Source organism: Arvicola amphibius, chromosome 12 (assembly GCF_903992535.2).
Source record: "Arvicola amphibius chromosome 12, mArvAmp1.2, whole genome shotgun sequence".
Taxonomy (NCBI): domain Eukaryota; kingdom Metazoa; phylum Chordata; class Mammalia; order Rodentia; family Cricetidae; genus Arvicola; species Arvicola amphibius.
In genome coordinates, this window is record NC_052058.2 from 83,100,241 (window position 1) to 83,112,681 (window position 12,441).

General features: G+C 50.0%; 1 protein-coding gene across 5 annotated transcripts in view; it reads left to right on the plus strand.

Moving 5' to 3' along the window:
• Nr5a2 (nuclear receptor subfamily 5 group A member 2) overlaps positions 1-12,441 on the plus strand; it is a 121,962-nt gene that overhangs the window by 3,188 nt on the left and 106,333 nt on the right. Inside the window, exons 2-3 of one of the 5 annotated variants that reach the window (XM_038349206.2) lie at positions 4,296-4,384; positions 8,967-9,104. The exons of 1 other annotated variant lie outside the window; for it this stretch is intronic. In XM_038349206.2, coding sequence (XP_038205134.1) covers positions 9,023-9,104 — 82 coding nt within the window. In that variant the 5' untranslated portion in view covers positions 4,296-4,384; positions 8,967-9,022. Of the gene's footprint in view, positions 1-4,295; positions 4,385-8,966; positions 9,105-11,640; positions 11,957-12,441 lie in introns of those variants that run through there. 3 more of the 5 variants (XM_038349205.2, XM_038349209.2, XM_038349208.2) reach the window with 3 other exon arrangements.

Consider the following 12,441-nt stretch of genomic DNA (forward strand, 5'->3'; position numbering starts at 1 on the left):
CCCACATGGACCTGTTTCTCTGCCTGATGCTCCAGACCCAGAAAGACAATTATCACATGTACTCACTCATAGGTGTTTTTAAAACATAAAGCAAAGAAAGCCAGCCTACAAACCACAATCCCAGAGAACTTAGACAACAATGCGGACACTAAGAGAGACTTACATAGATCTAATCTACATGGGAAGTAGAAAGTAGAGAAAGACAAGATCTCCTGAATAAATTAGGAGCATGAGGACCTTGGAGGAGGACTGAAGGGGGAGAGAGAGGGGAGAGGCAGGGAGAGCAGCAGAGAAAAATGTAGAGCTCAATAAATATCAATTTAAAAACAAAACATAGCATTGATCAACTTGTCTGGTGAGTTCAGATTATCTGGATTTCCCAGGCACAACCTCTAAAGATACTGTTGCTCGGATCCCCCCCACCCCATCCCAAGGACCTTGTCTCCTAACTCCTGAATTCCCTTGAAGCCAAATGAACCTCTCAGAGAAGTTTTCCTTCCAATAGGGTGATGGTAAGGCAGCAACCAGAGAGCAGACCGCAGTCGAACAGGAGCTGTTTTTCACCCACAGCACCAGCAGTAGCAGCTCGAAAGCTGTGCTGGGACTGAGGCGCGATGGAACCAAAACTGGGTCTGGATTACCTCACTCAAAATAATGTTTTCTAGTTCCATCCATTTTCCTGCAAGATTCAAGCTGCCGTTATTCTTTTCTGCTGTGTAGTACTCCATTGTGTAAATGTACCACATTTTTCTAATCCATTCTTCGATCGAGGAACATTTAGGTTGTTTCCAGGTTCTGGCTATGACAAGCAAAGCTGCTATGAACATGGTTGAGCACATGTCCTTGTGGCACGATTAAGCATCCTTTGGATATATACCCAAAAGTGGTATTACATTTTTTAATAGTCTTTCGGTTATGTTTTGGTTGATAAGCAAAGATATCTAACTTTTAAACTACAAATAACTTTAGCAGTCTGGCAAGCAATTTTGTCTAGGGATAATGTTATGATCAATAAGGATGGTGTCAAGCCCTACAGGATGGATAATTTAGCTGGTACTGCCCCCCCCCCCCAGAGGATCTATTTTTAGTTGTCCTAGAAGATGAGTTCCTTTTTATTCCAACTCCTAGGCCAAGAGGAGCTTGGGTGAAGTTAGGGGAAAGAGAGCCACAGCACGGCATGCTGTGCTCCAGTCTTCCGTGACGGTTACTCTGTAAAGCCCATTTTCTAACTAGATTATAGACTCTGAATGTCAGCAGAGTGGGCTGTAAATAGAACCCCAGCGAGGTATCTCCCATCTGCTCCCTCTCTCCCTTCCTTCCACTGGTATTCAGGGACTATAACTTGAAGTTGGCCAGACTTTTCCAAAAGATGCTTGTAAGTATTCCTTTGCGTCCTGTAATGGGAATCAGATTTGGATCCCTGTAGACTTCAAAGGGGTGAAATGAGAAAGAAATTGGCAATAACCTCTATGGAGGTAAAGGGAGAGGAGAAGGAAGTATTGATGGTCTTGGCCTAGGGTTATTATTGTATAGTGCACTGTGGCAATGCACATGGTCACTGTATGCTTAATAATCTAAGGAAATTCACAGTGTCTATGGTAGTTACAGGGTCAGTATGAGGATGATGGGGTGTCACTTGAGTGACCGTGTTTAGAAAAAAAATCTAGCTGGGCAGTGGTGGCACACGCCTTTAATCCCAGCACTCAGGAGCAGGTAGATGTCTGTGAGTGGGGAGAGAGAGAGAGAGAGAAGGAGGGGGGGGTGCAGGGGGAGTAAATGAGAATGAATGACACTTTTATTTTCTTGTCTTTTGTTTTGGTGGCGTGAGCCACCACCACACCTGGCCACAGTTTTAGTTTTTAAACACCTTTGATAAATCAGCTATCACTCCTATCACTCCAGTGGGGAGAAATGCTGGATTCCTTGCTCAGAATCTGAACAGTGCCTTTTTCCCTCTCAGCTCAATATCACCCCCTCAAAGGACCTCTGTAGGGACACACAGAACAACCGACTGCTAGTTTCTTCTTTTCAAGACAGGGGTTTTCTGTGTAATAACCTTGGCTGTCCCCAGTGGGACTCACATTGTAGACCAGGCTGGTCTCAAACTCACAAAGATCTGCCTCCCTTTGCCTCCCAAGTGCCAGGATCAAAGGCGTGCACCACCACATCCAGCCATACCCACTACTAGTTCTTAAAACCTTCCAGGTTTTCTAGACAAGAAACACTGCAAAAGACATCACTGATTTTGCCTCAAGTCTTGTTCACTCTTTCTACCTCTGTTTCTCTAGGTTTTGAGATAGGTTCTCAGTGGGTAATGAACTAGCCTCAAAAACTTGTTCTTGCTGGGCGTTGGTGGCTCACGCCTTTAATCCCAGCACTCGGGAGGCAGAGGCAGGAGGATCTCTGTGAGTTCGAGGCCAGCCTGGTCTACAAGAGCTAGCTCCAGGACAGGCTCTAAAGCTGCAGAGAAACCCTGTCTCGAAAAAAAAAAAAAAACTTGTTCTTGTTCTTCAGCCTCCTAAATTTGGGATTACTGGCTGGCCACACATGGCCCCAACACCCTTAGTCTTTCTTGTGCGATTCCGAGGATGGCACATTGATAGGAAGGTGCACCCCAGGTCCATCCTAGCATCTTTTGGTCACACACACACACACACACACACACACACAATTGCCTTCCACGTAGAGGAGCATTGACAGCTTTAAAATGTCTATTTATATGAGTGTTTTGCCTATATGTCTTCCTGTGTATGTGTACCTGGTGCCGAAAGACGGCCTCTGACCCCGTGGGACTGGAATTACAGATGGCTGTGAGATGCCATGTGGGTGCTCTGGAAAAGCAGTATTCTTAACTGCTGGGTCACCCCCAACTGTGAAGCCTTGGTAAACCTTCCACCTCTAAAACTATCCCTCCCTAGTTGGGTGCCCCGTGCTCAAGAGATAAGTCTTGGTTTTTTTTCCACATTGCCTTTTTTAGACAAAGGGCTTAAATTGATCTTCTCTATATTCCCTGTACATTAAGCCAATCGCTGTCTTATCTGGAGTCAGGTAGTCTCTCTCTTCTCTTTCAGCTGCCTAGCTGCCTCTCTGTCTCTCCCTCTCTCCCTTCCTCTCTCCTCTCTCTGTGATGTTTTGAGCCAAGGATTCTCTGAATGGAGCCTGTCCTGGTACTGGCTCTGTAGACCAGGCTGGCCTCGAACTCAAAGAGATCTGCCTGTCTCTAGCCTCCCAAGTGCTGGGCTTAAATTAGGCGTGCGCCACCGCCTGGCCAGGTAGTCTCAAAGTAGGGTCTCATCTGAGAAAGCAGCAGGACTCTCCCTAAGAAGATTCTTCTTGCCTCAGGATCTCTTCTTTAGTCCGATACAGATGAATTGGTTGGTATCTTAGCCTCTTGCTCTAAAAGACAAATTTCTAGTCCTCAAGGCAGGGAGGAGAGAAATGTCAGGTGTTGCCTAGTTTATTTCAGCACGGACCTCTTGGCCGGCTGGCGGACTGTCCTTGTCAATTCCAAGTGTTGTTTGGTCTGGTCCACATAGCCCAGGTCTTTTCCTCACCCCAAAGCTTTGGAGACCGGATCTCCTTTGAAGATGCGAGGCGCGCTTGGCCCCCGTGTTGAAGAAAGTTCCCAGTGACATCATTTTAATTATAAAGAGCCTTAAATTCCGAAAACGGAGGTCAAAAATCTCCAAAAGCCCTTCCTTTCTTTCAGGGCAAGGATGGGAGGGCGTCGCGGTTGGAGGTAGGAAAGTAGGGATTACTCTGACATTTGTTTGGGTTTGCCTTTTCCACGCCGTAACGCCCGGGAGGGGGTATTTATTAGAACACTCCCACAAGGGATTGTGAATCAGTGGATTTGCCCAAAGTCTGACTGGTTACCTGTCCTCCCCACCCCCCCGGGGGGGGGCGGGATGTCCACCCCCGCAGCGGGCCTGAGTAGCTTATTTGATTCTGGCAACACAAAGGGAGTTTTAAAAACATTTTTAAAGCGGGGGGGGGGGCGACTCACTTCGAGCTTGTGTTTTGTTTTGCAAAGTTTCGACGAACCCTAAGGTGTTCCACAGCCTTCAGCTGTGCTGAAACACAGCTCAGTTCTTTTGAAAACAAAGCGCTCCGGGTGAGGGCGTGAGCCTGGGAGTTCAATCCCCAGAGCCCGCAGGCAAAATGCAGTGTTTGCTCAACTGACTTTTGCTGCTTCTGGTGGGCTTTTCAAGTGGGAGGGATGGGAAAAATAAGGAAGCTCGAGCTTCAGGAGCTGATAAATTCGTTTCTCTTTTTCCTTGGACTGTCGCGGCCAGGTGAAGAAGACTTTTAAAAAAACACAAAAGCCTAGGATTCTTCCCTCGCCTGAGAAGTAAATGATACGTAGATACGTAGCACAAGAAAGGTAACTTTCCTTGCTTCTTTTTAAAACACCAGAAAAAGAGAGGGAGAGAAAGTGGGAACCGGGGAGGAAGCCTTAAGACTTTTGTTTACCAGGATAAAGTTTTGCAAGTTTGTTGCTAAATTGGGCGGGTCGCTCGGAGATTCGTCTTCCCAGGTGCTCCGGAAAGCGGTGTCTGCTACTCTGCTGTAGAGCTCAGGAAATTTGAATTGGTCCTGAAAATGTTGACTTTTTTTTTTTTTTTTTTTTTGCTGCAGCCTGGAGTTGGGTAGGCGCTCCGGGCGGACGGGCACTTAGGTCAGGTCAAGGGCAGGCTGTTCTCCGTGTGCGCTCCAACCAGCGGCGCGACCTCGGGAGGGGAGAGGGCCGGAGGAGAACCCGCGGCTCCATCCTCTTGGGTGGGGAGTGCGAGACCTCCTCATCTCCAGCCAGCTGGGTGAATGGGGCACGCACGGCCCCGGAACGCCTAGGCTGGATAAAATATGCCAGGCCTGCGCTTCTCGCGCTCATCAAGGCTGCGGGAGCCTCCCCGAGCTATCATCCTTTGTAATTGCAACCGTCAATCAACACTTGAAGACAAAGTCAAAGCCGGGAAGGGCGAGCCCCGGAGACTACCCTTGCTGGAAAGAAGGAGGTGCGGGGGAGGGGTGAGGAGGGAGAAGTTTGCTAAAAGTTGACCCCGGAGTGCCAGAGAAATTCGGAACGCTCACGGTAGCTATGGGGAGCTTGTCTTTAAGTATCTTCCACAGGAAGGCCGAGGTAAATTCCTACCTGGGCTTCCATAAAGAGGCTAAGTGGCATTTGATAAAAGATAGCCTGCGGAGGCCCAGGTTATGCTTGATGCATTCTGGGGACCATGCTTACCTTGGCATCATCGGCATTTTGGTCACAGAGGTCTTGATGTACTTTCTTTCATCCCAACTACCTCCTCTTCCCCAGCCATTTAGTCTTTTAAACCTCATTTGAAGCCGCAGGCATCTTGAACCATCCGAGGTAGTGGAAGGTAGACACCCTAAGCTCCGCTTTTTCTTGGGTCTTGGGTAGAGGGAACAGTCTTTGAGACCGACGGACGCGGCCAAAGTCACGGAACAAGCTGGTCCCCTGCTTCAGTGGGGTCGCTACCACCTAACGGAATTGAAGGGTGAAGGACCCAGAATGCGTTCGGGGGTAGTGTTGAGGGCATTGGGAGGTAGCACTCTGAGGGCTGGGAATGAGCTGGGAAGCATGATTCCCTCACCCCTCCTTCAGCGTGAGGCTCGGCCACTCCCCCCAAACTTGAGGAAGACTCCGGGAAAACGTGAGCGTGCCTTTGAATTTCTGACAAAAACCCAGCTCCTGTAGATTTCCCCACCTTGAAAACCGCCGGCGGTGGTTTTAGACCCTGGAAATCTGAAATGAGGCTGATTCTAGGTAACTCTTTTCTACTGTGGAGGTGGTGGGGGTCAGAGTCCCCTTGATTTCTAGGAAAATTCTGTCGGGTATGTGAGTGTGTGTGCGTGCGCGCGCGCGCGCGTGTGTGTGTGTGTGAGTGACAAGGTCTCACTTATGTAGCTCTGAGTGACCTGTAGTAACTATAGAGACCATGGACCCAGCTGAACTGCGAACTCACAGAGATCCTCTTGCCTCTGCCTCCCAAGTGCTCGGATTAAAGATGAGGTAGGCACAATACCTGGAAGAAAGGCAATTTCTCTATTCTTCAGATCTCTACCGTTAGAAGCACTTCAGTTGGTTGCTAGACAGAGGCTCTGCCTAGCTGAGATCCTCAGACCTAGGGAAGGCCAGAAGCACCAGTTTAATGTCTAAGGCCAGATTCTTTTCAACTTTGTCTTCAGTACTTTATTCCCTGTCCTCCCCTGCCCCCATTTGTGAGGCTTTTTCTTGGAAAGTCTACCATCGGGAAGATATGAAGGCCCCCTTTGACCTTTGGCACCCATCACCTTGTCTTTGGAAGACATGCTGGAGGGAGAGGACCACAAATTGAGCTGGACGGGGAAGCCACTAACTTGGCCTAAGCAAGTCCTTTCTGGCCCAGAAGCGCCACCGCAAAGTTCACCTCACTTGGGTCAGCCTCAGCTTCTGGTTCTGGCTAGTTTCTCTCTTCTCTCTCTCTCTCTCTCTCTCTCTCTCTCTCTCTCTCTCTCTCTCTCTCTCTCTCTCTCTCTCCTCCCTCCTTCTCCCTCTCCCTCTCTTCTTTTTCTTTCTTTTGCCACAGTAAGATCACGAGGGCCTGCCAGAGTTTTATTTCAGTTTCCTGCAAGTCTGGGAGCCCCCCTTGGTACCCCAAAGTGCAGACCAAGCTGGAGTCCTGCATTCTTTCTTGGCTGGTGCGTAGAAAGATAATGAACAAAGGCCATTAGAACTCTGAGAATTGCAGCGAGTGGAGGCTGTTTTAAAAAAACTTTGAAATAAAACTGACTTCTTAAGTTTGCCTGAACTCCAAAGTAAGGCAGGCGCTGAGTAATGATTTGAGCCTGGAGATTTGCTCCCTTTCTGAACTATGTAAGAATATGTATCTGTAATTCAAAGTGATGTCTTAAATAACGGGCAATAGTGAAAGTATATTGACATTGTGACTTGATACTAACATGAACACTTGAGCTTAATGATCACTAATATAAGCAGATTCAGCCCACTCCCCCATACAAACTAATTGGCAGTCCCCCTCAATTTTTGTAGCTAGAAGGGACTTGGTTGGGCCACATTGGTTTTCTAAGAACCCTAAAGATGCTGCAGAAACTGAAAATTAAACAGTTTGGATTCCGAATGTATATATAAAAGTAAAAAGATAAATCAGTTTAGAGAGTCAATATATTTGAATTGCTAGCCAACAGTGGATAGGCCACCTCAAATAAAAGTCTAAGCAATGATGGGGATAATTTCATATTCATTAAATACTAGACTGGGCAGTTGATGTGATTTCTATGTCATTTAAATAGAATAAATTCAAATCTTTTGAGATTCAAATTCACCCCCTTGTGGGTGGACTCTGATAATTGCCCAATTGCATGACAGACCCTGGATGTGGAGCTTTTTGAGCACGTCTTGGAAGCTAGGGAGAATGTTTTTCATTTTGTTGGGAAGAAATCTGAAAACTTTGAAGATGTGGCTGGACTGGTGGCTTAAGAGCTGGCATAACAGATGGTTCTTTTAAACTTTTTCTTTAAAAAATTCTGCGCCTTGGAGGTGTTGCGTGGATGAGCCCCACCAAAGGGACTTTAAAGCCGGGGCTGATCTCTCCATCCTGCGTGGGAAAACTCAGCTCTCACTGAAATCAGGAAGTCTTTCACCAAGATAATCTGGGACCCAATTGAAGTGTTTTTCATTAGCGGGGAGCTGGGCTGGAGAGCAGCCTGGGGAAGCAGAAGTGGTTGTCATTTACTCAAAGTCTATGCAAGTGAGAGAAATCTCAGTTACTTTAGTTGTCCCTAAAGTGAGCCCCAGCCCTTGGGTTCTTTAGGGCCCAGCCACTCCTGGCGTGACTCTCAGATTTCTGTGCGCAAGGAGGACCTTGATAGCGGGATCAACCACCCTCCATTTATAAATTCAACATACTTTTTCTCTTCTAGGTGCTTTATGTGGGCACTTCATTCCTATCGTCGGGTCTCCTCTTCCTCACACTTACGGGAGGACCACCGACACTCCCACACCACAAACCTTCTCCTTGCCTTGCCTCCCCTCTGCTCTTTTAAATGGCCTCTCAACCTTCACATCCTTGGCCGTTTCGCTCAGACACAGGTCGCTTCTCTGTAGCTAGAAACCTACTAGCATTTACATTCCCCCCCCCCTCCCCGCCCCAGGCCACTGTGAGGTGGGAGTAGATTAAGGCGGGGTGAAGAGGTTGGGGCAGGCACCGAGGCCAGAGCTTCCTTATTGGCTAGCCACTAGTGTCCGACCTGAGTCCGGAATCTGCGCCCCCATTCACTGTCTCACCTCTCACCGCCCCCACCCCCACCCCCTTACCTCTCTTCTCCAGCGGGTCTTCCCCTTTCCTCCGGCACTGTCATCCTCACCCTCGGGGCTGGAAAGGGTGGCTCTCGACCGGAGGGGAGTGGGAGGTTGGAACTTCAGAACTCCACACTTGTGTTTGCAAGCGAGCAAGAGAGACAGAGCTGAAGGAGATAGGGGAAAGGGGCGGAGAAGAGAGGAGAGGACGGTAGAGGTGGGGAGAGAAGTGAGGCGAGAGAAAGAGAGAGAGAGACCCCTGCCGATCCTGAGCCAGAGGGCGGGTGCAGGGAGGGGAAGGAGTCCTGGAGCCCTTCAGCCGCTGTAGCAGTAGCAGCTGGCGGCCGCCTCTGCTGCCCTCCGGAGCGCGGCGCGCACAGATCGCTGTCCCGGGCAGCAGCGCCCTGGCCGTCGCTGTCTCCGCCTTCGGCGAGCGGAATCCCGGCAGCAGGACGCGCTCTTCTTAGTGTGGCTTGTTAGCGGGGATCTCCCGCAGGCAGCTCAGGAACAGCGCTGAAGCTGCGAGACCGGACAGGACTCCGAAGTCCTGCCTGGCAGCTCCGGCGACCGGGTGGGTGAGCGGGCACGCTGGTCACCCCTTCTCTCTGCCTGCCGGAGTTGAATCTGTGCTGCCCGTGTCCAGGTGCTGGGCTTCCGGACCGACACCGACACCCCATTCCCGCCCGCTGCCGCCTTGTCATGCTGCCCAAAGTGGAGACGGAAGCCCCAGGACTGGCCCGATCGCATGGGGAACAGGGGCAGATGCCGGAAAATATGCAAGGTAAGGGATTGCGGTGCGGCGTTCCAGCTCCCGGCTTTTCCATCCTCGGGCTGACCCTGCGGGCTTCAGCCTCCTGCGGCATGGACACCAGGGCAGCCAGGCTGGCAGGTCTTAGGCTGCTACAGGCTGCCGGGCGGGCGGTGAGCGGGCCTCGGCCTCCTCCTTAGGAGCAAGCATAAAAGTTAATGGCACTTGAACTAGGCGGACAGTGCTTTCTCATCAATATCTAATTGGCCACTTCTAATTAAGTAGAGAATTCGAGCTCATAGCCAACTGGAGCTGGGACAGCTTAACGCTAAAGGGTAGCATGGGACAATCTTTCTGAGAAGCGGAATCTCTCACTGGGCACCCCGGTTCTAGGTTGTTCGAACTGTCGCACACATTAATGCTCCCGTGTAGAGGGAAAAGATTGACTAGGAGAGCCAAGTATATACAAGAAAAGATCACAGGAAAGCAGTTGATGTTAGAATCTGTGAGCACCCCGAAAGCCTAGCCGGATCCAGCAGCTGCCTAGGATTTGGGCAACTCTGAAACTGCTGGCATAACTTAAAAGCACACCTCAACTCCATTCCCGCCCAGCATGGTGCCAAATGCAAGGTTGTGCTCAGGATTAGCTCATTGCCTTGTCTGTCCCCCAGCTGTGACTACTGCTATCCAGTTGGCGTTCCTGCTCATGGTTGATATTAGAAAAAGATTCAAATCTCATCTGCTGTATTTTCTTCAAAACTTTTATCCTAGCTACGGGCCAGGGTAGGAACAATGCTAGGAAAGGTTCTTCCATCTTCGCCCCTACCAAAGTTCAGGATGTTCGGGTCAGCCGGCTTGTGATCCCCGAAGCTTCCTGCGGCCCTTCTGCGCGAACTTGGACGGATCAGAAGCCTTGAGAGCAGTGCTTGGGGCTATTGCATTCTATAGTTATGGGTAGGCTGTGTGCCCCCCCCTTTCCCCGCGTGCTCTGGTAGGGAAACCTAGGGTTGTCTAGCCGCACAGGATAAAGGGGTGTCAGGCATGTGGGTGGGCCATTATCTTGGGTGATCTTGGGGTCTCTCTAAGTCCCCGAGCAGCGCTGTAGAAATTCCCCGGCCGAAGTCCCCAGATAAACTTTTCGTTCTGCTGCTGCTGCTGCTGAGAGCCTGTTGGCCGAAAGAGGTGCACCTGGGGATTCCTCCGAAGTGCCTCAGGCCGGTTTCCTGCGCTCTGCCCTCCAGCCCTGCTAAATTTCCTCCCGGCAGGAGGACCGGGTTCTTGCTACTTCCTGCCCCAGAGCGGACATTTGGGATAGGCGGTTGCGGACGCGGGAAAAACAGCGCAATAGAACGAAATACAGAGTATACGGACGACTAGAGAGAGATATGCCCTGGTAGCTTTTTTTTTCCCTTAAATTTGAGAGGGCCCTTTTTGCCTCCAGCTTCCAAGCTTGCCTTTGTGCAAGGCGCTAGTAGATCCAACCCTAGGTTGCTTGGCCCTGGGTTTGAAAGTAGCGTGGGAAAAGCCTGGTGCGGCTTCAGCAGTGGTTTTGCTCTCTGAGCTGAGCGCACCCGCGCCGGGAGATTTCACTCAACAGTGTAGCTCACCCCTACTTTGACTGGGAACCCAGAAAGAATCTCTCACTAGATTCTCAGGCAGCATGGGGAATGCAATTTAAGGGAAATTCTCAGAGAACCTAGCTTTTCAAGGCTCGGTTGTTCCCTCTCCGGGCTCCCAGGGTGGATTTGGTTCAAATCTTTATTCAGGTGCCGCGGAGGAACCTGCGAGTAACAAAACAAAACCCAAAGCAATGCCCTGGCCTCTCAGATGTACCTCTCCCCACTCAGACTCTAGATTTTACCGGAAGATGGGCCTCGGTTTTTTTCCATGTGGCATCTCTCAGATGAGTACGGAGAGTATAAGTGGTTGCCAATACGATACTCTTAAATGCGAAGTTAGAGTCTACTTTGTTGTGAGAGAACACACATCTGGTAAAGCCCTGCCCCCCCCCCCCCCCCCGCTCAGAAGTGTACCTGGAACACAAGTCATTAGTTTGCAAAGCCTCTTAAATAAATTTCCCCAACCCCACAACTTTTCCCAGACCCCCAGGTCCTGGTTCCCTAGAGTGGCGCTGCCTCTCACTGAGAGTTGGAATTCAGGCTGGCAACACTGCTGAGAGGCGCGCTCAGCAACCCTTGTTTCTAAGTTTCCGAGTCCAGTGACTGCCTTTGCTGGAGCCTTTTCCCGAGGTCTTTGCAAACTGTTGCTTTCTCTCAGGCCAACTTAAGTAATAGTCTACGGAGAACAGACACTCCATCAAGACTCGGGTGTGTGTGTGTGGGGGGGTGAACTGTTTTAAAAGAATAGGGATATTACCTGGTAATTAAAGAGGCATAGTAATTTGGCTATGGGGGTAGGGGTTATTTCTCCATTTCCTTTTTAGTAAACAAATCTGAGGAAACCTCTGCCAGGCTGTGGGTACCCCTCCCCCGCCCCGCCCCTTGCCGTGCCACTGATTAACTTAAAGCAAACTCTCTTTGGAGTTTGTGCGCCTTTGGATAGAGGAGGGTTGAGCAAGGGGCCCAGAGCCCAGTGCACAGAGGGTTTAAAGAGGGTGTGGGGAGCACCGGAGCTGGCCGGTTATTCAGACCTGTCCCTTGCCTGGATGTTGGCCCACCCGTGCTCTGTTTGCCAACCATTTGGGAGTTGGGGTGGGGGCTTGACCGAGGTGGTTTTTCAGTCTCATCTGATGGGTCCTTGGGGTCTGCTGGCCACTGACGGTCACGTGTCTGGGGCGTTTGTGGATTAGTGTCCCTAGCCATAGTACTCCCCACAGTGAGCCAGGATGCCTGGCCTGATTTCTGTTCAACCGGGCAATCTCGGAGGTGTTTATGCTTTGCAGTGCTTATGGGAAACTTGTGACATTCCTTACCAAGCTCTAGAACTTTGCTAAACCGTCGTGTGTGTTTCTTTTCCTCGTCTGTTTCTGACCCCCTTCCGGGTGTCCTCTCCTCTTCCTTGTTTTTATTTTCACAGGACATTTTCAAACGTGAGGAGATGAAAGTGGCCAGAACAGAACTACAGTCAATACGGAACTGAATGTTTTGATTAATCTAACAGACTTGAACCTTGGGAGCCACAGGCTGTTGTGGGGTGGGGGGGGGCAGTTTGCTTCTGAGAAGCAGGTTTCTGAGGCTTCATTGCTCTCCAAGTAGCATGTGTAAATTAGCATTGCTAGCCTCGCAAAGTGAGGTATGCTTAAAGCCACCCCCTTCAAGAGTGTGCCAGTCACTAACAGCCTGATTTTACTCTCTTAGGCAAAGGTGACATTTTGGGATGTTAGAGGCTTAAAAGAAAGATGAGGTTGTTG